General features: G+C 35.9%; 1 protein-coding gene across 1 annotated transcript; it reads left to right on the top strand.

Moving 5' to 3' along the window:
- The first annotated feature begins 10,931 nt into the window (after positions 1-10,931).
- LOC140872473 (uncharacterized) lies at positions 10,932-11,969 on the top strand. Its single transcript, XM_073275319.1, has one exon. The coding sequence runs from the start codon at positions 10,932-10,934 to the stop codon at positions 11,967-11,969; it is 1,038 nt and encodes a 345-aa protein (XP_073131420.1).
- Positions 11,970-27,498: the final 15,529 nt, after the last annotated feature.

The following is a 27,498-nucleotide window of genomic DNA, read 5'->3' as shown; positions in this document are numbered from 1 at the left end:
TTTTACGTTTTCTCATAGTGGGCCAAAGGGCCAATGTAGGTTGGGAAACTCTTATTTCGGCCGAATTCAATCATTTAGGACTCCGAAATCGCGTTTTTGCCGTTTTAGGAAAGTTTTCGGACACTTATAACTTCGCTTAGAAAATTTGAAATTCAATTCCGCGAATTTTCTTTGGACACCCTCGACTTGTACTTTCTGCCCATATAGAAATATCGAAAATTTCCATTTTTGGAAAAAATTTCTCGAAAATGTCGTTCGACGTATTACTGCACTGAATTGATAATATAATTGTTATATTGATCTAAGTTGCAGTTGTTCTTTATTTTTTGAAAAATTTCCTTTCGATTGGTTCTAGGAAATGACTCCCCGATCTCGAGCTGATATTCCTCTCTGCATGTCGCGACTAGCTTCGGAATTCCAGAAAGCGATGATACGATACCTTAGGATGAAACTGGAAGAAGAGAAGCTGATGAAACTTGCGACGCAAAAATAAAGGGAGTATCTGGAGAACAAAATGAAACTACAAGCTCAAGAGAAGGAGAAACTGGAGGAGCGCTATTCAGAGCTACTCGAAGTTATCAGCACCAGCCGAATCAAGGAGCTGGATTTACATGAAGATATCAAGCGCTATGTTTCTTATCTCACTCGGGCAGACTTGCAAGATGAGGAGAATAAGGAGAAGGTTAGAGCTGCTCAGCTTACCATCTCACAACTTTTCGAGGTCAACTTCAACCTCACAAAGCGAGCTGAAAAGTTGGAGGAGCAAAAACAGCAAGTTGTGAATGAATTTGCACAGTACCGCCAACAAGCTAATGCTCGAATACAGCAACTAGAAGGAAACAATAGTGCGATTTACGAGCAGAATGTTTCCTTACTTCAAGAGATTCAAGAGTTGCAGCAAGAAGAGGAACCTGAAGAAGAAGACCCTGTTGGAATAGAAATTGATGAAGGGCAAGGATTAGGAGAAGTCGTAGATTAGGCTAGATTAGTCTAGAGTTTTGAGACATCATTCTTTTCCATTATGCTGTTTACATTTATCTTGTCTTGTTGGAACTTGTTATCATGTTACTCAGTGTCTGTTTTCCTTACTTTTCGAGTCAGCTGTTTGCATGAACCTTTTTTTTATATTCGGGATTTTATTATCAATAAAACAATATTCCTCTTACTCGTCAAATTTGACTTCCATTATTTAACTATTATCTCTCACTATTATCTTTTTGCAACTATCAATCTGTTCTTAGAAAACTCTCGTGCGTTTGTAGGAAATGGAAAGAGGAGCGAGACGAGGTCACAACCGTGAAGATAACAACAACAATAACATTGGAAATCCACCTCCACCTCCACCTCCACCACCGAGAGTCAATCTCAGCCAAGCAGATATGATGGTGATTTCTACGATAGTGGCTACCACCCTCCAAGGTTTGGGCGAGGCTCATCCACCACCGCCGCCACCTCCTGCTCAACATGGTGAAAGAGTGGGTGCCCGATTAGCCAACTTGTGGCTAAGGGCTTTGATGACTCTATATGTAAATAATATTTTGTTTAATATAATTTACACTTATTATAATGACATTTACTTTATCTTTTATCATATTATTATGTTATGACATAATATACGATGTTTAGATGAAGACCTTGAATATACTAGAGTGCATGTAATATGTGATAGTACATTGGGATGACTAACATTAAACACATTTTATAATCACTGTATATTCTAAACAGTTCCTAGTCAATTGAGCCGTCCGCAAATAAGGATAAGGATCGCTCGAGATTGAGCCTAGCATTTGCGATGCCTAGTACCACGTTTCATTGGTATGGAACATAGAGATGTTCAAAGCATGCAAATGGATATTCATATGATGAATGATCGAACTACCCTATTCGAACTTTCCAAGTGGTTATTATTATTTGAGTGGATAAGTTTGCGGTTTTGGTTGTACACCATTAGTCCTTACTACTTGAAATATCATGAAGACTCTATATGCTAGTACTGTACTTTGACTCATTTACCGACTCTAATGGGGTCATCAGGTGTCGGGATTGGGTACAGTTGCGACACATATAGGAGTCGATGCTTTGTTGTCAAGGATTCATCACACGCTTGCGAGTGTGGATATCCTATGCGATCTGAGGAGATATTAGTGTGATAAATCTCTGGCCAGAGTACATGATGTGCTTTAGGTTACTCGGTTTCCTAGTAGCACATGCGATGTCACTATTTGATCTTCAAGATGCATTGCATAGTTATCGAATCTCGAACAACTCTCGATGTACCAATGGTTGTTGATTCGATCGGGATATATGGATGAAGGGACCGTACTGTACGCTAACCAAAATCTACTGGTTCTTGCAGGCACTATCAGTGATACCTAGGGAATCATGGGGCGATATTGCTAGCCGCTCTTACCATGATTCGATGGGTAAGTCGGAAATTGTTGTTCCGAGTCACAAGGAGTTGTGAGCCCACGGCTAGCTGTATCCCTGAACCATTGAGGGTCACACAAGTAATGGATTACTAATCCCCGTTGAGATAGTTAAATTTAAAGAGTTAAATTTAATGAAAGAGAAGTTGGACTTCTTAATTAAAGGGAGTGGAATTTCCCAAAATGACATAGAGATGGGCATTTTTGGAAATCACTGAATTCAGATTCAGAAAAATTATCTTGACTTTAAAAGGTGCAGAAATGGTTTCTGTGCACATTGGTGAAATCAGTTTATCAATCGGAGTCATGATGAATTTTATATTAATTTCTATAATAACAGGCTTGGCTTGTTGGGCTTAAGTTATGGATTATGGGTCCTAAGGAGTTAGTATCCTAATACACTTATAATTTAATCCAGTCTAGAAATTATATATATATATATAAGTGTAATTTTTGAAAATAATCATCATTCCATCTTGCAATTTTCGAAAATACTGAAATATATTCTAGAAGGTTTTTCAAAAATCCTCTTCTCCTTTTTGAGAAAATTCATTCTGCGATTTTTCTGAAAAATTACATTCTGAATTGACAGATCAAATTTGTTTAATATCTTCGATAAACATCTGATTGATTTTTAGTGCAATCAATCAGAGGGTTTTAGTTTTCTGTTCGTGGACCTAATTCCGGAGATTGATTGAGCGATTCATCGGTTCCTGCGATTTACAACAAGAGCAGAAAATTCTGTTGGAGTCCATAATCAAGCCTTAGCTTGAAGAGGTAAAATATTAATTGTAATTATTATTTTACTTGCATAATTTAATCGTTAGGATTTGATACCCATGATATGGAATCGTTCCATATAAAAAATTTTAAACTTCTGCTGCACCGGGTATCAGATCTATGATCTGAAAAGCATGTTCCAACAGTGGTATCAAAGCCAGGTTGTTTCTCAGATCAAACGATAAAAATTAATCGATTGTACAAAATTTTTAGCCTCGGTTTTTTGAAACAAAACGAAAAATTTTAAATTAAAAATTTGAAGGAAACAAGGGCGTCCGGGGCAGCGATCCAGGGCAGCGCACGGCGCTGCCAAATGGCAGCTATTGAATCGCTGCCCAACTCCATGTGGGCAGCCCTGTCCCACGTGGATGCGGGGCTGCCCGGGAATGTCCCGGGCAGCCCGGAAAATTAAATTCTTTTTTTTATAATTTTTTATTTTCAAAATTTTAGTTTTTGGTCCGATCAAAAATTGTTTTTGATTGGTCCGTGAGGCATTGGGTCAAATTGTTTGAGTCCGAAATTTTTTAAAATTGATTTTTGGATAAATTTGAATTTTTGGAAAATTTATAAATTTTATCCGTTAAATTAGATTTTATAAAATTGATTACTTTGATACAATTGATGATAAAATATGATCTTATGAAAAGAGTAGATAAAATTTGATTTTATCTTTTTTAATTATGATGCCATTGCATGTTATCTAATTTTTTAATTATTGAATTAATTATTGGATAAAAGAATGATCGATCGCCATGACCAAGTTTATAGGTGTATGTTAGGTTGTTTACATTTGGTTTTATTGTTGTTGGGTTTTATTAATGGGTTTAGTTTATGGCCTAATTTGAATTGTCATTTGTAATAAAAAGTGGACCTGGTTTATGGCCCGTTCCCACCCTTAAATATGTATCCCCTACTTGTCATCGAAATTTATTGTAAATTTATTAGACTTAGTGGGAGATAAAGATTTGAAGACAAAGGTGGGCCCAACAGACAATAAAGACCGAAGAAATGTAAATTGGAAGCACAATGTAATAGGATTGCATTGCATACTTGCATATCACCTAAGATTGGACTTAGACTCGTGATTGGCAACCACGGGTCGATTAGTTTTGGGGTCGATCATCCTAAATATAATATATGATATTATTGTTGTATGCATGTTTAGACTAAATTGCATGAATCCCGCAAGCATACAAATATGATAAGATGAGACAGTTTTTCAAAATTAAAAATCCCTCATTTTAAATATGATTTAAAATTGATATCAAGATAAACAAAAGGGAATTTAAATATTGTTTAAATATTCCTACCTTTCATCAACGATCAATGTATGAGATGCTACCCGCGGGCACGGTCCGGCTCATATAATTGGGAGGGCCCGTTCGTCGAAAAGCTGTACATTGGATCGACACATGTTGTAAGTTGGGTGGAACTCCCATGGGATTGGCTCATATTATTGGGGATCCACATGGCGACCGTCCATCACAACTTAATATTGATGGGTCATCTTGACATGTCACAATAAACAACGTCATATTATTGGGCTCTTATTGGACATGAGGTAAAAACATGGGGATTGCTTTGGAAGCAATTGGGCTCTAACTTTTGAAAATTATGGTTGGCTGATATTATTCGGGACTATGATTTGTCAATTGGACTCCATGTTTCCATTAAAGAAAATAGTTTCTCGTTTTCACTAGAGGGTAGTGAAATCGTTAAAATAGTGGGTGTGAAATTCATAAAATAAATCTCGCCATATTTTATGTCTTAGTAAATTAATTAAGCAATCACTGATTATTGTTTGTTTCTTTTCAGTATTTCATTACAATGAATTCGCGCAATCCACTATTCTCAATTCTCGAACAAAACAAACTGACTGGCGCAAACTATACGGAATGGTTCCGTAAGTTAAAGATTGTTCTAAGTTCGGAAAATGTTTTCTACGTGTTAGAAAAGCCTCCTCCGAAAGAAGCCCTGGCTGATGCGAGTTCGGAAGAATTGGCCAAACTTGACAAATGGTGGGACCATGATGTCAAGGCCAAATGTTACATGCAGGCTTCGATGTCTGATGGACTTCAGAGGCGATTTGAGAATCCAGTGAATGCTGCTGACATTCACGATACTCTCAAGGAACTTTTTGGAGCTCAGTCAAGATCGGAGAGGTATGCCACCGTCAAAGAGCTCATGACATGCCGCATGCGAGATGGGACTTCGGTCCGTGAGCATGGGGTACACATGATTGGGCTCATTGAAAAGTTGGTAACACTTGACTAGACATTGGAGGATGAACTAAACGCGGACTTGTTACTTCTTTCTTTTCCTTCGTCGTTTGACGGTTTTGTGATGAACTTCAATATGAACAAGATAGAGGCCACCCTTGAAGAGATGGTCAATATGCTTGTGACTTATGAGGCCACATTAAAGAAGGATAAATCGGTACTCTTGGTTGGTTCCTCTTCTAACTCTATGAAAGGGCCAAGTGGAAAGGGTAAGAAACGTTATGCCCCACCCAAGAAAATTGTACCAAAGAAGAAGATCAAAACAAAGGCTTCAAACATGAACGGATCTGAAGACGTTTGCCATCACTGCAATAAACCCGATCATTGGAAACGTAACTGCAAAGTATATTTCGAGCAGTTGCGAACTGCAAAGGGTATGTTTTACATTGAAATAAATGTTTCACTTAATACTACTTCTTGGGTATTGGATACCGGATGTGGATCTCACATTTGCAATGATTTGCAGGTAATGACAAGAATTCGTAAGCTTAGGATGGGTGAGACCCAGCTAAGGCTCGGAAATGGTTCTAGAGTTGAAGCCAAAGCTGTGGGAGACGTTTATTTAGTTTTGCAGAACGATTTTAAGTTATTTTTGAGAGATGTTTTATTTGTGCCAGATTTAGTTAAAAACATTATTTCTGTTTCTATGCTTGATAGAGATGGTTTTTCTTGCAATTTTGTGAATGAGATTTGCAATATTTACAAGAATGAATGTTTGATTGGAAATTGACAAATTGAAAACGATCTATATAACTTAAAATTAAAAGACGTTCCAATTAATTATGTTGATAAACCGGTAACAACAAATAAAAGGAAAAACGATAGTCAAAACCCGGCAAACCTTTGGCATGCTAGGCTAGGTCATATTTCCTCAAGGAGGATGAACAAGCTAGTGGGAGAGGGCATGTTTGATATGTCTGATATTAACTCTCTACCTACTTGTGAGTCCTGCCTAAAAGGAAAAATGACTAAATCTCCTTTCAAAGGAAAACCTGAGCGTAGTCAAAATCTGTTGGATTTGATCCATACAGATGTTTGCGGTCCATTTAGTATTGGTACTAAATTTGGTCACACTTACTTCATTACCTTTACTGATGATTATTCTAGGTATGGGTATTTATATTTGATGAAATATAAGTCTGAATCATTTGAAAAGTTCAAATAATTCAAGGCTGAAGTAGAAAACAAACTAGGTAAGAGTATTAAAGCAATTCGAACGGATCGAGGTGGAGAATACTTAAGTACCGAGTTTTTGGACTATCTAAAAGAGAATGGGATTCTCTCTCAGTGGACTCCTCCTATGAAACCTCAGTTAAATGGTATTTCGGAGCATCGCAATCGAACTTTATTGGACATGGTTCGATCTATGATGAGCTTCACTGAGCTCCCACCTTCGTTTTGGGGCTATGCGCCTGAAACGGCGGTATTGTTGTTGAACAATGTCCACACTAAAGCAGTGGATAAAACTCCATACGAGTTATGGAATGGCAAAGCTCCTAAGTATTCGTACTTGAGGATTTGGGGATGTCCTGCTTACGTGAAGCATACAGTGGGAGATAAGTTGGATAGTCGATCCACCTTATGTTATTTTGTAGGGTATCCGAAGAATTCAATCGGATATTATTTCTATCATCCTACTGAAACAAAAGTGTTTGTTTCAAGGAATGCCACCTTCATGGAGAAGGAGTTCTTACTTGATAAGAAAGACAAGATGATGGAACTCGAAGAAATTCGAGAAGAACTTGAGATACAAAATAATGATCCTACACCTCAGGAATCATCAAACGACACGCCTATTCCTAGAAGATCCGAGAGGACTTCTAGACCTCCTATTCGATATGGTCTACTTCTTGAAGGGGATCAAAGTGAACCCGACATTGGATGTGATCCAAGAAACTTCAAGGAAGCAATTTCTGATGAGGATTCGAAATTATAGCTTGAAGCTATGCAGTCGGAAATGGATTCGATGCATACAAACCAAGTTTGGTCTTTAGTAGATCCTCCCGATGGAATTGTTCCAATAGGGTGTAAATGGATCTACAAGAGAAAACTTGGGCCTGATGGTAAGTTACTGACCTACAAGGCACGATTGGTCGCAAAAGGTTATACTCAAAGACAAGGAGTTGACTATGATGAAACCTTTTCACCAGTCGCAATGTTCAAGTCCATAAGAATCCTTATTGCCATAGCAGCTTGGTATGATTATGAAATATGGCAAATGGATGTGAAGACTCCATTTCTTAATGAAAACATTAAGGAAGAGATCTATATGATGCAGCCCGACGGATTCACATCCATGGGAAGCGATCATAAGGTATGCAAGCTTCAGAGATCAATTTATGGTCTCAAACAAGCATCAAGAAGTTGGAACCAGAAATTTGATGAAACAATAAAGGACTTTGAATTCATCAAGAACCCGGAGGAACCATGCTTGTACAAGAAAATAGTTAAGGATGCGGTGACGTTCTTAGTGCTTTATGTTGATGACATCCTACTCATTGGGAATGACGTATTGATGTTGCATTCAACAAAGATATGGTTATCAGGTAGATTCTCGATGAAGGATTTGGGTGAGGCCTCCTATATTCTAGGGATACAGATCTATAGAGATAGATCTAAGAGAATGATAGGACTCACTCAAGAAACCTACATCGACACTATATTGAAAAGGTTTTCAATGGATGAGTCCAAGAGAGGAAATTTACCTATGTGTCATGGAGTTTCTCTATCCAAGTCTATGTGTCCCAAGACTGACGAAGAGATAGAGAAAATGACACACATACCATATGTGTCAGCCATTGGGATGATATCTACCAGACCGGATGTGGCATTTGCTCTGAGTGTCACGAGCAGATACCAAGCCAATCCTGGTCAAATGCATTGGAAAGCCGTGAAGGATATTCTTAAGTACTTACGAAGGACTAAGAATGTATTCATGGTTTATGGAGGAAGAGAATTGAAATTGGAAGGCTACACCGACTCTAGCTTCCAAAGCGGCGTGGATGACTCGAAGTCAACCTCTGGATTTGTATTCATGCTCAATGGCAGTGCTGTCTCTTGGAAGAGTTCCAAGCAAGACACCACGACAGATTCCACCAATGAGGCAGAATACATTGCAGCATCAGCTGCTGCTAAAGAGGCCTTTTGGATGAGGAATTTCGTCCAAGAGTTGGGCGTAATTCCTGAAGCTGTTGGTCCATTCCCGGTGTACTGTGACAACACTGGTGCCATTTCTCAGACAAAGGAACCAAGGTCTCATCAAAGATCCAAACACGTACTGAGGAAATATCACATCATCCGGGAGATCGTGGAAAGAGGAGACATCACTGTCGAGAGAGTGGCCTCTACAGACAATATCGCTGATCCACTTACTAAGCCCTTGCCAGGACCATTGTTTGACAAATATCGCGAAGCAATGGGATTACGTAGTATGACTAGTTGGCTTTAGGGCAAGTAGGAGATTGAAAGAGTGGGTGCCCGAATAGCCAACTTGTGGCTAAGGGCTTTGATGACTCTATATGTAAACAATCTTTTGTTTAATATAATTTACACTTATTATAATGACATTTACTTTATCTTTTATCATATTATTATGTTATGACATACTATACGATGTTTAGATGAAGACCTTGAATATACTAGAGTGCATGTAATATGTGATAGTACATTGGGATGACCATCATGAAACACATTTTATAATCACTATATATTCTAAACAGTTTCTAGTCAATTGAGCCATCCGCAAATAAGGATAAGGATCGCTCGAGATTGAGACTAGCATTTGCGATACCTAGTACCACGTTTCATTGGTATGGAACATAGAGATGTTCAAAGCATGCAAATGGATATTCATATGATGAATGATCGAACTACCCTATTCGGACTTTCCAAGTGGTTATTATTATTTGAGTGGATAAGTCTGCGGTTTTTGTTGTACACCATTAGTCCTTACTACTTGAAACATCATGGAGACTCTATATGCTAGTACTATACTTTGACTCGTTTACCGACTCTAATGGGGTCATCAGGTGTCGGTATTGGGTACATTTACGACACATATAGGATTCGATGCTTTGTTGTCAAGGATTCATCACACGCTTGCGAGTGTGGATATCCTATGCGATCTGAGGAGATATTAGTGTGACAAATCTCTGGCCAGAGTACATGATGTGCTTTAGGTTACTCGGTTTCCTAGTAGCACATGCGATGTCACTATTTGATCTTCAAGATGCATTGCATAGTTATCGAATCTCGAACAACTCTCGATGTACCAATGGTTGTTGATTCGATCGGGATATATGGATGAAGGGACCGTACTATATGCTAACCAAAATCTACTGGTTTTTGCAGGCACTATCAGTGATACCTAGGGAATCATGGGGCGATGTTGCTAGGCGCTCTTACCATGATTCGATGGGTAAGTCGGAAATTGTTGTTCCGAGTCACAAGGAGTTGTGAGCCCACGGCTAGCTGTATCCCTGAACCATTGAGGATCACACAAGTAATGGATTACTAATCCCCATTGAGATAGTTAAATTTAAAGAGTTAAATTTAATGAAAGAGAATTTGGACTTCTTAATTAAAGGGAGTGGAATTTCCTAAGATGACATAGAGATGGGCATTTTTGGAAATCACTGAATTCAGATTCAGAAAAATTATCTTGACTTTAAAAGGTGCATAAATGGTTTCTATGCACGTTGGTGAAATCAGTTTATCAATCGGAGTCATGATGAATTTTATATTAATTTCTATAATAACAGGCTTGGCTTGTTGGGATTAATTTATGGATTATGGGCCCTAAGGAGTTAGTGTCCTAATACACTTATAATTTAATCCAGTCTAGAAATTATATATATATATATATAAGTGTAATTTTTGAAAATAATCATCATTCCATCTTGCAATTTTCGAAAATACTGAAATATATTCTAGATGGTTTTTCGAAAATCCTCTTCTCCTTTTTGAGAAAATTCAGTCTGTGATTTTTCTGAAAAATTATATTCTAAATTGACAGATCAAATCTGTTTAATCTCTTCGATAAACATCTGATTAATTTCTAGTGCAATCAATCAAAGGGTTTTAGTTTTCTGTTTGTGGACCTAATTCCGGAGATTGATTGAGCGAGTCATCGGTTCCAGGGATTTACAACAAGAGAAGAAAATTCTGTTGGAGTCCATAATCAAGCCTTAGCTTGAAGAGGTAAAATATTAATTGTAATTATTATTTTACTTGCATAATTTAATCGTTAGGATTTGATACCCATGATATGGAATCGTTCCATATAAAAAATTTTAAACTTCCGTTGCACCGGGTATCAGATCTATGATCTGAAAAGCATGTTCCAACACATGGGACTAAGTATCACTATGAGTCCATTAAGAAGAACAAGGCACTAACCTTCGATGGGAGTTCTGATCCAGAAGTAGGTCAGAACTGGCTCAAAAACATGGAAACTCAGCTTCGGTTACTTGAAATTCCGAAAGGAGTTAAGGTCGATGTAGTGATACCATTCTTAGAGGAAAAAGCGAGAAAGTGGTGGGAGGCTATTTCACCAGCAATGATGGCAGTAGGGCCGATTATGTGGCAGCAATTCCGTGATGCTTTTCTGAACCAGTACTTCCCGGCAGAAATCAAATTGCAAAAGTTGAACGAGTTTGAGAACTTTGTCCAAGCCCCGGAGATATCGGTGATAGAATACACATCCAAGTTCAACTCCCTTGGAACCTATGTACCAACCATCATGGCTGATGAAACTCTGAAAATTCACCGTTACAAGAAGGGACTTAACAGTCGGATCCAATCAGCCTTGGCAGTTTATCAAGCCACGACTTTTGTTGATCTAATGGGAGCAGCCATTAGAGCCGAGACTGATATCAAACGGCGTGAGGAAGAGCACAAAAATAAGAGACCCCTATCGGTCTCAACCAACCAAAGTGGACAGAAATTCAAGAAGCCAAATCAATCTAGTGGCCCATCCAAGAGTTCGATTCCAACTGACGCAACAATTAAGCTATGCCCCATATGCAACTTTTGCCACCCCGATGAATGTCGTAGAACCTCTGATGCCTGCTTTAACTGTGGAAAGATGGGACATCGCATTGCTGACTGCCCCGAGCCTAAGAAGGTGGGAATGGGATCAAACGTTGGCGCCAACCCAGGCAAGCCAAAAGAGAACAAACCCAATGCTCGGGTGTTTGCCATCACTCAAGAGGAAGCTGATGACGCAAACGATGTCGTGGCAGGTACCATTCTGATCAATCAATTTCCTGCTTATGTATTGTTTGATTGCGGTGCCACACATTCATTTATATCCAAGATATTCTCTAAGAAATTAAGGCTTGAACCTGAAATGTTTGTCGAACCTTATAGAGTATCAACTCCTACTAGCAAAACTATTGAGACTTATAAGGTTCACCGAAACTGCAATATATGTATCAATAAGCATACTTTCGAAGCCAGCTTGATTCAACTCAATATGGTTTAATTTGATGCAATTTTGGGTATGGATTGGTTAGCCAAGAACCATGAATTGGTCGATTGTAGAGAGAAGAACGTGAAGCTTCGGGTGCCGAACAAAAAGGAAGTCGTCTTTCAAGGCAAAGACAAAGGACACAAATCCCTCTTATCTGCTTCCCAAGCATGGAAATCCATGAAAAACGGTGAGAAAATTTACCTAGCTATGATTAGCGAAGTAAAAGAAAGAACTGAACTTAAACTGGAAGATATTCCGATAGTGCAAGAATTCCCAGACGTCTTTCCTGAGGAATTACCTGGAACTGTTCCAGATAGGGAAGTAGAATTCAAAATTAATTTGGTACCAGATGTTGTACCAATCTCTAAAGCGCCATATCAAATGACACCAGCTGAGCTTAAGGAGTTAAAGGATCAACTCCAAGAGTTGTTGGATAAGAAACAAATCAGACCAAGTGCTTCTCCGTGGGGAGCTCCTATCTTGTTTGTAAAGAAGAAAGACGGGAGTATGAGATTGTGTATTGACTACAGAGAGTTGAACAAGATCACAATCAAGAACAAATACCCCCTTCCAAGAATCGATGATCTTTTCGCTCAACTCAAAGGAGCCACAGTTTTCTCCAAGATTGAACTTCGATCAGGGTACCACTAGAAGGTCAAAGCTGAAGGCGTCTCAAAGACAGCGTTCAGAACAAGGTATGGACACTATGAGTTCACAGTAATTTCCTTCGAATTTACCAATGCTCCAGCGGCATTTATGGACCTCATGAATAGAGTGTTCAAAACCTTTCTCGATAAATTTTTGGTGGTGTTTATCGATGACATCCTTGTGTATTCACCAAGTGAGGAAGACCACAAGGAACATCTCCGTCTCACCCTGCAGACACTTAGAGAAAGAGAGTTGTATGCAAAATTCAAGAAATGTGAATTCTGGCTCAAAAGTGTCACGTTCTTGGACCATATCATCTCAGAGACCGGCGTGTCTGTGGATCCCAATAAAGTGGAAGCAATCTCTGACTGGCCCAGACCAAAGACAGTGACAAAGATTCGAAGCTTTTTGGATTTAGCAGGTTATTATCGAAAGTTTGTTGAGGGATTCTCCTCTATAGCTATACCTCTCACTAAAGTCACACAAAAGAATTCTAAGTTTAACTGGAATGAAGATTGTGAGAAAAGCTTCGAGACTCTGAAAAAGAGACTTGCGTCTACCCCAGTGTTGATACTACCGAAAGAAGACAAAGACTTCGCCATTTATAGTGACGCATCTAAAGGAGGTTTAGGGTGTGTGCTCATGCAAGATGGAAGAGTAATTGCTTATGCTTCAAGGCAATTAAAACCATATGAGCAGAACTACCCAACTCATGACCTCGAATTGGCTGCCGTAGTGTTCGCACTAAAAATTTGGAGACACTACCTCTACAGTTCCAAGTGCAAGATTTTCACTGACCATCAAAGCCTCAAGTATTTGTTCACTCAGAAAGATTTAAACATAAGGCAGAGGAGATGGATATAACTGTTGAAGGATTACGACTTGACCATTAGCTATCATCCGGGTAAGGAAAATAAAATGGCTGATGCTTTAAGTCGAAAGGATATGAGTAAAATGATCTTGGCGTTAGTCTCGATCCAACCATGTCTTAGAGAGACAGTAAAATTAAACCAAGATTGAGATCCCTTATTAACAAAACTCAAAAACAAGTCAAGGAAGAGAAGTCGAAAGATCTTCAGTCAGATGAGAAAGGAGTCTTGTGGATGAAAGAACGATTGTGTGTACCAGACATTGATAATATTCGTCAAGAAGTGATGTCTGAAGCACATAAATCAAAATTCTCGATCCACCCTGGTAGTACAAATATGTATAGAGATTTGAAGAAGCACTTCTGGTGGAATGGAATGAAAAGAGATGTGTCCGAATTCGTCTCTAGATGTCAAGTATGCCACAAGGTCAAAGCAGAACACCAAAGACCTGGAGGATTACTTCAACCCCTGGAAATTCCCGAATAGAAATGGGAACACATCTCTATGGACTTTTTAATAGGGCTGCCAAAATCAAGGCAAAGCCATGACGGGATTTGGGTAATTGTCGATAGACTCACAAATTCTGCTCACTTTCTACCAGTCCGTATGAATTACAACTTGGATAAGTTGGCTATGTTATACATGGACAATATAGTCAGACTTCATGGAGTTCCAGCAAGAATCTTATCAGACAGAGACCCGAGATTTGTGTCCCATTTTTGGAAAATTTTTCAAGAGGATATGGGAACCAAGGTCACTATCAGTACGGCCTACCACCCTCAAGCGGACGGACAAACCGAGAGAACAATTCAAACTCTAGAGGATATGTTAAGGGCTTGTGCTCTAGACTTCAGCAATAATTGGAGCGAACACTTACCCTTAATTGAGTTCGCCTACAATAACAGCTATCACAACAGTATTGGAATGGCACCATACGAGGCACTGTATGGGAGAAAATGTCGATCACCACTATATTGGGACGAAGTGGGAGAGAAGCCTATTACGGGACCAGAACTTGTCCAAACAACAGTAGAGAAAGTTGTGGTTATCAAGGAAAGACTCAAAGCCGCACAAGATCGACAGAAGAGTTGGGCTGACATGAAAAGGAGACCCCCTGGAATTCCAAGTTGATGAGAAAGCTTATGTGAAAGTATACCAATGAAAGGAGTCGTCCGATTCATCAAAGCTGGAAAACTGAACCCTCGATACGTTGGACCTTTTGAGATTTTGGAGAAGGTGGGTATGCTTGCTTATAGACTAGCATTGCCACAAAATATGTCAAGGATTCATGATGTGTTCCATATCTCGCATCTGAGGAAGTTTATTCCAGATCCGAACCATGTCCTTGAAGTTGAACCACTCTTGATTGATGAGAACTTGAGTGAGAAACTAAAGTATGAGAAAGTTCCTATCCAAATAGTGGATACCATGGACCAAGTACTTAGACGAAGGATCATTCCTTATGTCAAAGTGCAATGGTCAAATCACACTGAAAAATAAGCTACATGGGATCCAAAAGAGAAGATACAAGAGAAGTATCCCTATCTCTTTAAAGATCAAGTTAGCTCAAGTTTCGAGGACGAAACTTCTTGTAAGGAGGGAAGGATGTAAAAACTGAAACTTAAGGATGTAAAAACTGAAACTTGGATTCCAAGCCTACACCAATATGGAAATATTCCCCTACTTGGAAGCTGCAATCTTACCATACCAAGATAATGGCTGATACATGGAATTCAGATCAAAACTTTGGCAAAAAATAAATCAAGGCTGAAGTTTAGCCTCTTATTAAGTGCAAGAATTAGACCCTTCACCCTCTTAATCACATTCTGCATCTACTCACTCAGAATACTCAGAAATCACATCAAAAATCCTCTTTCAAGGCTGCTGAAAATTCGAATCATAGCTGCTGATTTTTGAAGTGTTCTAGGCGTTTCTCTGCTACAGTTGTTACTCGGTTGAGCCACTTTGAGTCAGTAAGTTATCTACTTTCCCTGCCTAATTCCTTGAGAATCTAATTATCATATAGGTTAATAATTCTGCCATTGTTTCTCCCTTAATTCGAAGGATAGGGTCAAGGATCTGAGGAGTAAAATACTTAAGGAATATATCCTAGAAGGCTTCCTTGAATTCAAAAATTCAGTAGGCTGAATTTTCGAGTTTTGCTTCCCAAACTTTGACTGTTAGTTTGATTCAAGAACAACTCGGTAAGTGGGCTTGTTTTAAAACTATTATGTATGCTTTAAAGTTTCGATCATCATAATATGTTTAAACCCTTGTTATGAATTCTGATTTACATGTATGAACCTAAAACTATTTGAGACACTGCTAAGATTCACATTATGAGTGGAAAGGGAATTTCCGAACAATGTATGTTATGGCCCTGATGCGGTGGGTAACAATAACCGTTCTATGACCTCACCCCTTAGAGGGATTACATATAGGGGACTGATCAGTTAGACACAAGTAATGAGAAGATTTGCAGTGTTATTAAATGATAATTATGTTATGAACGATTACATGCTATGCTATGAGATGATCTGAATCTGTTTAAATCATTTAATGAATATATATGTACATGATCGATCGGCCCCCACTTGCTAAGTGTTTTCCAAAATACTCATCCCTCTTACTTTTTCCTTCCAGATGTTGAAGAAGACTTAGACGACAAGGAGCAGGATATGTTTTGGGGTTGGTAAAGAGAAGGTCGTGTTTAGTTCGTGGTTATTCTGGAATTTATCGTTTTAGTTTCTGATTTTATCTTATATTGTGTTGAACGTTTCCGCAAGTTTCGTTAGTACTTTTGATATCAAGTGTTTTCTATTTTTGTTGGAATGTAAGACAAGTTATTTTCGGCTTATTTATGAATAAAATACTGGTTGGTATTAGACTATGCTACAGAGGCTTGTTGTTTTATAATTTTTATAAATTTGAAACAACGTCGGTGACACTCAATATTGGTTTTTTTTACGACTCTCTTTCTATCCGATATGAAAGATCATTGGATTATCTCTTCAGTGTTTGACGACTATATTAGCCACATTATTTGGCACATCTCTGTAAGCTCATTCTATCACGAACGCTCAAAAAAATTGCAAACAACCAGAATATTGTCTTACATTCTCTAAAATATAAATTTAACCACTTTAAAGTTTCTCCTCATTTCACTCGTCGTCACTTCTCTCCGGGAGGTAGTATTGATGATATGATAAAAATTATATCATATTTTTATTTATATTTTAGAGATATATCATAATATTGCATGGATATGCATAAATCTATTTGTATTATACATTACAATTTTACATGGACTCAAAGTCTCTTCCTATAAATAAGATATCTCTAACCCTTATTGAAGGAGGTTGTATTTTTTACATAACTCCTCTTTCTCTCTTGTCATGCACATATTATTTATGTCTTCACGTCTTTTACATGTTTGATATCTCTTGCAATTTCCATATATTTTTTCTATTGAATCATATACTAACTTGAGCGTCGGAGTGGCTTCGCCTCTGGGCGAGCCATCTCACATGTTTTTTTTGATACACAGAAATATTTTGGGATCATTCGGCTCGGTTTATTGAAGAGATTGGTTCGTGATTACCGGTTCGAGGTAATGTATTTGATGTGAAATTTTTGAACACATCAGATAAATTAAAATATGATTATTAATATAATTTGATAGGATATGAAGTGATAATGAAAAAATAATAATATGTTTAGTTTGATGGATTAAATTTGTGATTATTTTTTTTTCTCTTTTCACTATGTACAGATTTATAATCCCTTCTAAAATTTAAGATTAAAAATTATTTGTAAATTCCATTATTAACGGGCTTAAGGATTTATAATAATTTTCAATTTTACAAGTACTAAACATAGGATTAGTCTGTATTAATAATATTATTCTTCATTTATCAAGACAAAAAAAAACATTGATTTATTTATATATCGGTTTATTTAAAGTTAATATTGAACGTTTCCATTTATAGAACGTGGGTAAAATTGAAATTTCTAGTTTAATATTTTGAGATATGTATGATCATTGATTAATTGAATATATTATGCATTTGAAAGACAGTATATATTGACGTATTAGTTTTTTTATGATTCATTTATTTTATATATTTTATTGTTTTTAAAAGCTATATATATATATATATATATATATATATATATATATATATATATATATATATATATATATTTTATTTTGAAAATATCTATATATTTTTTCAAGCTTTACTAATTTCAAATTTTTAAGTTTTTTCTAAGAATTATTTGTGTCGCGACGGTTCCCTGAAATTATATTGGAATTGGAAAGATATGGTCGTTGCGACTAGCTTCGCTATCGTTAAAACAACGATGTTATTATGATGTATTACGAATTCTGAAAAACTTTAACAACAACAGCAAAAACAGCAGCAAACTAGTCGAGGCGAGAGAATCTCTCTATCCGCAAAAAGAAATTACCTGTTAACAGTGCTTAAACGTTGGCGGCAATCGTCTCTAAGATACAACGACTATACAACCGATATATAGCAGCATAACAAATATCTCGATCTTCGTCGAATGAAAATAAGTGTCAACTTTGACTTTGTGAGAGAGAGAGAAAAATATGCAGAGAAAATCAGAAAAACAATCGTTTGATGTTATCAGATATCGCTATATGTGTTTTTCTATGTTATATATATCATATATATCAACTGAGTTCCCAAGGAACACGTCTGAAGGCCTTGTGAGAGAGAGAGAGAGAAGAATATGCAGAGAAAATCAGAAAAACAATCGTTTGATGTTATCAGATATCGCTATATGTGTTTTTCTGCGTTATATATATCATATATATCAACTGAGTTCCCAAGGAACACGTCTGAAGGCCTAGTGTTGCAACCCGTGACAGAAAAAGCCCAGAAACAGACGTGTTTGTTGCATCGACTAGCGTCTGGCCCCTTTACAAAACATCGGTGCCTAAGGGCTCAATCCCATAATCCAAAGTTGGATTATATAAGGTGAGAAATACATTGGAGTTGTTCCAATGTGGGACAACTTTTGCTCCAATTTATTTCACCAAATTCAAATTTTTACATCAATTGGGACAAGCCTTTTGGACAAGTATTTCAAGCTCATTTCATGACATTTTATTCCAACAATTTATTCAACATTTTTCCAACAGACGATTCATGTTGGTATGTAAAAAAACATATTTACTAATTTACTACTAGCTACATATCTTCAAAGTTAATATATAAAGCGAAAAAATGCAATATTGCATAAGCTCCTTGATACATATGTATATAGAAAAAAAAAATATATCACATTTCCCAATGGAAAATAAAAAAATTGATCATAACGAAATAAATTTGGGAGAATTGTGTCCTACCCTCGTGTTATCAGTTCAGATCATCATATAACCTGATCTTATGTAATATTTACTGTATCATTAGCCACTGAGTTTCTCCATTAGGATTTAGGAGCATATCCACTATTGTGGTAGTGATTGTTTTTTCACGCACATGAATATATAATATTGATTTAAAAAGGTAACGCGCGTACGCACCTAATTGAGAAACACATGGGCTCATAAAATAAAGAGAAAATAAGTTTTTTGATATAGTAACTTTACCCCTTTGGGTTTTGGTCTATTAACTTTTTTGATTTAGGTTTTGGTACACTAAATTTGCATTTTCAGTATTTTTTGGTCCAACTGCATATGTGTCAGCTTCTGATTGGTCCACGTAATCATTTTGGACCAATAAAAAATTAACATTATATAGTTGGACCAAAAAACACTGAAAATGCAAAGTTAGTATATCAAAACCCACATCAAAAAAGTTAATGGACCAAAACCAAAACATGGACAAGTTAATGACCAAAAAACTTATTTTTCCTAAAATAAAAAATTATTACTTAGGATAAGAGTTTATGTGCTCTTAAGTGAAAACACCCCGAGGGGTAAATTGCAACACAAAAACTCTAGTGAGATAGTCTTACATGTTAACTTTGTGAGATGATCTCTTAATTGGGATACCCATGAAAAATTATTACTCTTTATGTTAAAAATATTAATTTTTATTATAAATATAGGTAGGGTTGACCCGTCTCACAAGATAGGGGTGTCAATTCGATCGAGTGGGTCGAATCGGTTCAATAAATATACTACCAAAAATTTTTCCAACCCGAACCCGAACCTGGATAACATGACCAACCTGACCTGACCTGACCCGACCCGATATTATTATTTATTTTAATATTTTTAATAAAATAATTAAAGAAAAATTCATAACACACAATATAATAGTAATATTTAACTTAAGCACATAACAAAAAATTTTAAGCTTATATATAATTTAAATTTAAAATTCTAGTGGTAGAGAATTGATAAGTGTTGTTTTCATTCATTATTTTGTGTTATTTTTTAGTCTATTTTGCATGCATATTTGTTACATCATTAGGGTCATTCATGTTTAATTTATTTAATTTTCATGCATGAAATCTACTTCTTGTTTCCCTGGTTAAATTGTAGGAAAAAGTGAAGAATATCAGAGTATAGGCCAGAAGAGTGTGCGCTCGAGCAGGTGTTTTTGCCGCTCGAGCGGGTATTTATGCCGCTCGAGCGGAATCAAGAATTGAAAAAATAATAGGGCAGAAAATTGTGCGTCGAGCGGGTATTTATGCCGCTCGAGCGCGATCAATGAAAATTCGAGCAGCAAAACAGAAAAGTTGTGCGCTCGAGCGGGTGTTTTTACCGCTCGAGCGCGATCGCAAGAAGGAAATTTGCTGAAAGAGGACTCTTGAAAAGGAAATCGAGGGATCTTGGATTCTAGGCATATAAATAGAGAATTTTAACAGATTTTCGGGAGAGTGAGAATTTTATCGAAGAACAAGGCGGCTAGGGCGTGGAAAAACTTGAAGAACGCTCCATATTTTCTTCTCTATTTTTCTTTAGTTTTTGTTTATGATTTAAACTTTGTTTTGAATCATGTTTTCAGTTATGAAGTAGACCTTTTTCTTTTGATTAAGGCCACGAGACTGGGCCGATACTGATTTATGTTGAACACGTGGATTATGGTTTAGGATTTTTTTATTTATTTCAATTATTGATTATTGGATTTATCATATTGTTCTTGTGAATGATTTGACCAGTTATTCGCTTGATTGTTGATTGATTTTAAGTCGAAAAATTAGAAATTGATTATGCTTCGCTCCAATAGTTAACACAATGTTAAATTGACTACAAATAGCAATCTATTTCATTATGCAGTTTTAGGTGAAAACTAAATTTTCATAATTATTTCATGCGTATGAGTTTGATAAGAATTAATTAGAAATAATTAATTCGTCCAACTTGAATAGATTTAGCAAAGTCTAGAAATAGTTTGTTGAATAGAATTAGAAAATTCATCGTGATTTGGAATAGTCTTGGGTTTTAGATTGTGCCACCTGTATGCATGAATTAGCTCGATACCTTCGTGTTCTTTGATCGATTTATTTAATATTGAATTTATTCTTCAAGTTAGTTGCAAGTTGTGTTCCATTTGTTTGCTGTCAATTTATTTTATTAATTAAATTTTAGTTAACCAAACTCCACCTTTTATTATTTAGTCTAGATTAAATAGAATAATTATATTTTGATAATCATCTATTAGTCTTTGTGGGATCGATACTTGGACTCGTCGTTCATATACTATTACTTGACCTAGTTAATTCACTTGCTAGATTTATTTATAACCGAAGTTGTCGGTCAAGAATCTAAAGTATACTTACTATAAAAATAAAAAATCAAAATTTTACAAAATAAACATTAAATGATCAAAATCTATTATATCAATATACAATAAATTTTTTTCATATATTCTATATATAAAATGTATCAAATTTTTCATAATTTTATATAAAAAATAAAAAAATGTATCGGGTCAACCCGAGTTGAACCGAACCGAACCCGAATCTGATTAATTTTTTCGAATTAGCTTTCGGGTCCAACCCGATTCGAGTACCCGAAGAAAAAAATCCTCAACACTAACCTAATATTTTTCAGGTCGATTCGTATATATCATGTTGACGGATTGAGTTCACTTTTAATACTCTTATCACAAGAGACCTACTCAAATTGCAATGCTCCCAAGTAAATTTTGTCGGGAGTGTTTGTAAAAGGCCCTTCCCTATCCAGAGAAAATTTTAAAAATCTTTTTGGATATGTTGGTTGACAATGACATAGTATCGATCGAGGTGATTCTATGCTATGCGTGATAAATACTACCGGTGTATATGTACGATATGTTCAGGCAAATATTTTACCTGAAAAAAATAATACTTATGAACTTCACATATTTGTTTTCGAGTGAAAAGTTTGCTCGAACATCTCACACATAAAATACATATGGAGTTTTTCTTTCGTGTAGAATAAAATAACCCTAGTGTCATAGCTACGTACGTACATATATATAAGACTCAAAATGACATTAATAATGTACGAAAATTAATAATCAATATATTGCACTAAAATCAAAATTTGACCAATTACGTGACTAAAACTCAGCATAAATCAATTTATATGACCAATTAAAAAAAATTCATGGTAAACGAGAAACATGTTAAACTAATAATTAATTAGCATAAAATGAAAATTGGTATAATTACCCGTCAAAAAAAAAAAAGAAAATTGGTATAATTAAAGAGCACCATTCACCCCTCAATAACAATCCTTATATATCTTTAAACCCCTTGAGCTAGCTAGGGCCATCAAAGTAGGGATTACAATATTACTTAATCATATGTTTACACCGCATATTACACTGCAGTCAATTGTCGTAGAACATCATCTAACTATTAGAGCGAGCAACTTAGTATTTAGCATTTTTCACCAATTATTCAACTCTCTTGGCGCTCTCTTTATGCACTCTAGTAGTCTCTTGCACACTTTTAATTTTAGGAAAATAACTTTTTTGGCTCAATAGCTTGAAACTTCATCAAAACGCTTTGCTTCGATCAAAAGCGGTAAAAAAGCGGTCAGACATAAATTGACCATGTCAAGTGTCGTTAAATACGCTTAAATGTGACTATTCTAAAAACCAAAATTGATTAATAAGAAGAAAATAGATCGTAAATTAGCGATTTTATTAGTGAGTGATTGTTAGCAATGTTAAAAATGTACAATATTGTATGGTTAAGTGTAGCGATGATGTGAATGCATTAAATATTGAGAGATTTTACAGCTAATGTTTTGGAAAAATTGCTTTTTTGGTCCTGTATGTTTATCACTTTGCGATTTCAGTCCTTTATATTTTCAGATTTCAGTTTTAGGCCGCTATATTTATTTTTTTTTGGCAATTTTAGTCAATTTTCCGACGTGGCGCTGACGTGGCACCAATTCAGTGCTGATGTGGAGCTGACGTGTACAGTGCCACGTAAGCATTTTCGAATAAAAAAGATCGAAATTGCCAAAAATTGAAACATGCATGACTAAAACTGAAATATAAAAACATAGAGGATCAAAATCGCAAAGTGACAAATATACAGGACCAAATTTAAAGTTTTCCCTAATGTTTTAAATTAGAACAATTAATTTAGTTTATGTTCGATGACAGAGGATATGAAATGAATGATGAAATAAATTGAATTAGAATTTTACAAAGAATTAATGCATTACACTTGAACTTATTATATTTATTCATTATTTACTCCGTTAATTCAAACCTAATTTACTTTCACTTGGCAAGGTCAATCTTAATGATCCAAAACTTAATTCTGAGAAGTAGAACATTATATGCGCAATTAAGCCGCATTTATACTCTTATTGCTCACGTTTTGTGTTAGAAATCATGATCATGCATGTTCTTTTAATAGTGGAGTTCAAATATAAGATTTGTCTTATAAATTTGGTTAGACGATGGCTAAATATAATACTCAACAACTGTTAAAATCTAGAAGTATATCTAATTACATAATTATAGAAAATATTCGGCAATGAATGATATCACCACATGTGATCTTATTGAATAATGAACAATTTATTCATTTTCTACATTTGTCAAATTAGTGCACGTTCCACTAGATGACCAACACTGAAAGGAATTTTAATTCCTTGAAATTTCCACCGATGGCTTATTAGATTATGTTTGGATTTTTGCCTTCTAGACAAAGATAAAATTGATGTTAAATATTCTATGATTTTTGAAATATATATGATAGATATTTTTCTTGATAAAATTATATCTTGATAAAGAATAAAAGTATTTATGTTCATAAAATATTGTCAAGATGTGATTTGATATGCATGATAGAGTTTTGTCCTTATTTAATATTGTTCCTTATTCATGTAGGAATTTATCTAAGGAATCATTTTCATCATTGGACTCTATTCTATAAAAAGGGATTTTTGCGCAAAAACAGTTCAAAGCTTCAGACGTACGTTCAGAGTGCATCCATTGAAGAATTCTGTTCGAGAATTTGAAGGTTGTTGAAGCCAGTTTTCTAGTCATCGTTAGTCGTTACTACTGTCCCCGTGTTGCCGTTAGTGTTGAAAACATCGGATACAACACTATGTGCATAGTGTTGTTTGACGATTTTATTGTGTCTTCATGTTTAAGCTTACGGGAGTTGCATCTGATTTGTTTTATATTCTTATTATTTAGGATGAAAGTTTAATTTCTCAACTTGTGTTGAGAAAATTAAGATTTTACTGTTTTTCATAAAATCACTAGTATTAGGTTGTAAGACTGATATACGTTTTTCTAGTGATTATTTAACCTTAAGACACTCGCACGAGTTTTTACTCATGTAAAATTAATTACTTGTGTTATTTATTTTAATTATTTATTTTTCGCTGCATGTTGTCTCCAGTGTTGTAACACCGCGGATAACACTATCATTTTAATTAACAAACTGTGAATACAAAAAATTCTTTCATTTGGCATCAGAGTCATCTCTTGATTTTACTAAGGTAGAATCTAGGTTTTTATCTGTTGTTGCAGGTTTGTTATGGATACTCCGTACTCCAACGTTGAAATTCGTCCACCAATCTTGGATGGAACAAATTATGGCCCATGAAAATTGAAGATGAGCATATACATAAAATTCATTGATTCCAGGGCCTGGAAACGTGTTGTAGATGGTTGGTCACCACCAATGAAGGACGATGAAATAGGTGGACCCATACCAAAATCACAATGGACGGCTGATGAAATTTATACGACTAATTTTAATGAAAAAACTATTAATGTCATGTTTACTTCTGTTGACATGAATATGTTTAATCTGATTGGTACTTGTGTTTGTGCTAGGGATGTTTGGGAGAAGCTTCAGACTCACTGTGAAGTTTCTACGAGTGTGAAGAAAACTAGGATGCGTCTCCTGACCTCAAAGTTTGAAAAGTTGAGAATGGACGAGAATGAAACATGCAAAATAATGGTCAATTGAAGACCCTTGCCAATGAAGCATCTTTTCTTGGCGACCTATCTCCAATGAAAGGCTTGTCAGTAAGGTGCTTCAATCTATCCCAAAGAGGTTTAACAATAAAGTATGTGCTATAGATGAATCCAAGGATACATCTATAATGAGACTGGATGGTTTGATAAGTTCTCTTCGAACATATGAGATGGAGATGGAAAAACAAGAGGAAGACAAAGGTCGAACATATGAGATGGAGATGGAAAAACAAGAGGAAGACAAAGGTAAGTCCATAACATTTCAAGTTTTCAATGATTCTTACAACAATGTTTTGTAGGTGACGCAGGAGGTAAGTGAATCTGATTTGGGAGATGACTCAATTGCCTTAATCACAAAGAAATTTGATGATTATATCAAGGTGATGAGTGGAAAGAAGAAAAGTGAAAAAGGAGGACAACCTCAAAATTTCCTAATATTTCTGCCCCAGAAAAATCTTAGAAACCAGTGACTACTCGAGATCCTCGTCAAAGGTATGAAGGGAAGAATCAGCCCTCCAGCAAAAATTTTGATAATGTTCAATGCAGTGAGTGTCATGGATATGGGCATTATGCGAATGAATGTGCCAATCGACTTCGAAAATGAATGGACACCTCCCTAAGTGATGAGGATTATGAGGAAAAACAGGAAAAGGTTGAAAAAGTAGACCTTATCTCATTTACTGCTTTGCTGGATGGTAAGAAAAATTTTCAGGTAAACCCACTCGATGTTGCAACACCAGGGCGCAACATAGATCAAAAATCTGTATGTTTTGTTTCTTCTAATCATGGTAGTTCCAGTGATCATGAACAACAGGTAGCTGAGGGAATTACTCTGGAAGGTGTCTAGAAAATTTATGAGGAGTTGTATAATGACTGGATCAAGAGTAACAAGCTTAATACAACTCTCTCTTAAGAGAATGCTGATTTGAAGGCTGTAGTGGCTAAGCTGGAAGTTCTAATTTGCAAGAAAGATATGGGGGAAATATGAAGAGTGAACTTGAACAAGCAAATATGACACTTGCCAGATTCAATTCAAGTACAACCAAGCTTGATTCTATTTTGACTATGGGAAAAGATAGTAAGTCTGGACTTGGTTTTAAAAACAGTGTGTTTGAGATTGGTGAATATTTTAAACCACCTGTGTTTGTAAACAAAGGTAGTAACTCTCCAAATATACCTCTTGTTGCTCCTCCAAGTAAGAAACCTATATCTGAGGAGACTGTTCCAGTTTCAAGGCCAAAACAATGGAAACATCCTTTTGTTTGTCATTACTGTTTCAAACCTGGATATATCAGGCCATTTTGTCACAAACTCAAAAATGATTATTTATTGTGGGAGTAAAACCAGATGTTGCCCCCCGTGTTGTACAACACCAGGCACAACACCACCAAAAAGAGACCCACAACAAAGAAAATTTGGGTACCAATGTCTGATTTTCAGTATTTTTTGTTTACATTTCCTAGAAAACTAACACTGCAGAGAATTGGAATTTTGATGGTGGAAGCTCCCATCACATGATAGGTTTGAAAGATCACCTTACAGACTACATTGAACAAAAAAGTGATAAAGTGACATATGGAGGCGGTGCAAAAAGAATAATTATTGGTAATGGAACACTGAATTGAATCCTTAGATTCGGATAGTAGATCAACTCTTTATGAACAGTAGGCAGTTGAGATTTTTATCTTAGCCCTTGATGATCCTTGGATCTGATATGTCATTGTATGTGGGCAAGATAAGCATGTAAGATGATTATTTAAAGAATTCTCGAAGAGTATTTTGACAGCTTGTGTCTTTTGTATATCTTGTTGTTATCGTTCTATCTTGCTCTCTCTTGTATCTTCATTCATTTATGAAGGTTATTAATGAAGTTGCACATCTTTTGATGGAAATGTCAGGATCTTTCAACGGCTTCTTATATTTAAAATTAGTTTGTAGATGTTTGAGCAGTCGGATAATATACTTCAGTTTGTCTGATCAATTTATTTCCTGAGCAGTCTTGATTTTGGAATGGTTATATGAACTTACTTCTTCAACTGGTCTTAAGGTTCATAAATATGATATCTGAATGGACTACTTAATCTTGAACTGCTTGGTTTTCGACTAGACTGCTTGAATATATTTTTATGTTTTTGTCAAACACCAAAACGTATCTTAACAATTTCCCTCTTTTTGGTTTTTACTAAACTAGGCAGTTCTTATTTCTTTCATAGATATATCCTTCGAAAATCATTTCATTCTCTTAGACAGTTTTCAAGAAATTTCCTCTTAATGTGATATATAATATCTTCAACTGTTTTCCTTGAAATTCTTCTTCTATTTCTCATTTTCAAATTATTTATGACACCTCCTCGATGTCCTGAAATTTTCATTGGAAAAAGTCAGCATGAATGACTCTTTACATTCTCCAAATAAATCTATAAATAGATATGAATTGCATAGATTTGAACATATCAGCAAGTTCTTAGCAAAGTGATCATGGAATAAATCATCAAAGAGATATGAATTGCATAGATTTGAAGGTGTTTCCCTCTTGTAGCTTATGAAAGAGCTTCAGACACTGGAAAAAGTCACCCTCTCTCCAAGTTTTCAGGAGACATC

The sequence above is a fragment of the Henckelia pumila genome, unplaced genomic scaffold, assembly GCF_033568475.1.
Source record: "Henckelia pumila isolate YLH828 unplaced genomic scaffold, ASM3356847v2 CTG_466, whole genome shotgun sequence".
Taxonomy (NCBI): Eukaryota; Viridiplantae; Streptophyta; class Magnoliopsida; order Lamiales; family Gesneriaceae; genus Henckelia; species Henckelia pumila.
This window is presented reverse-complemented; position numbering and strand designations above follow the sequence as displayed.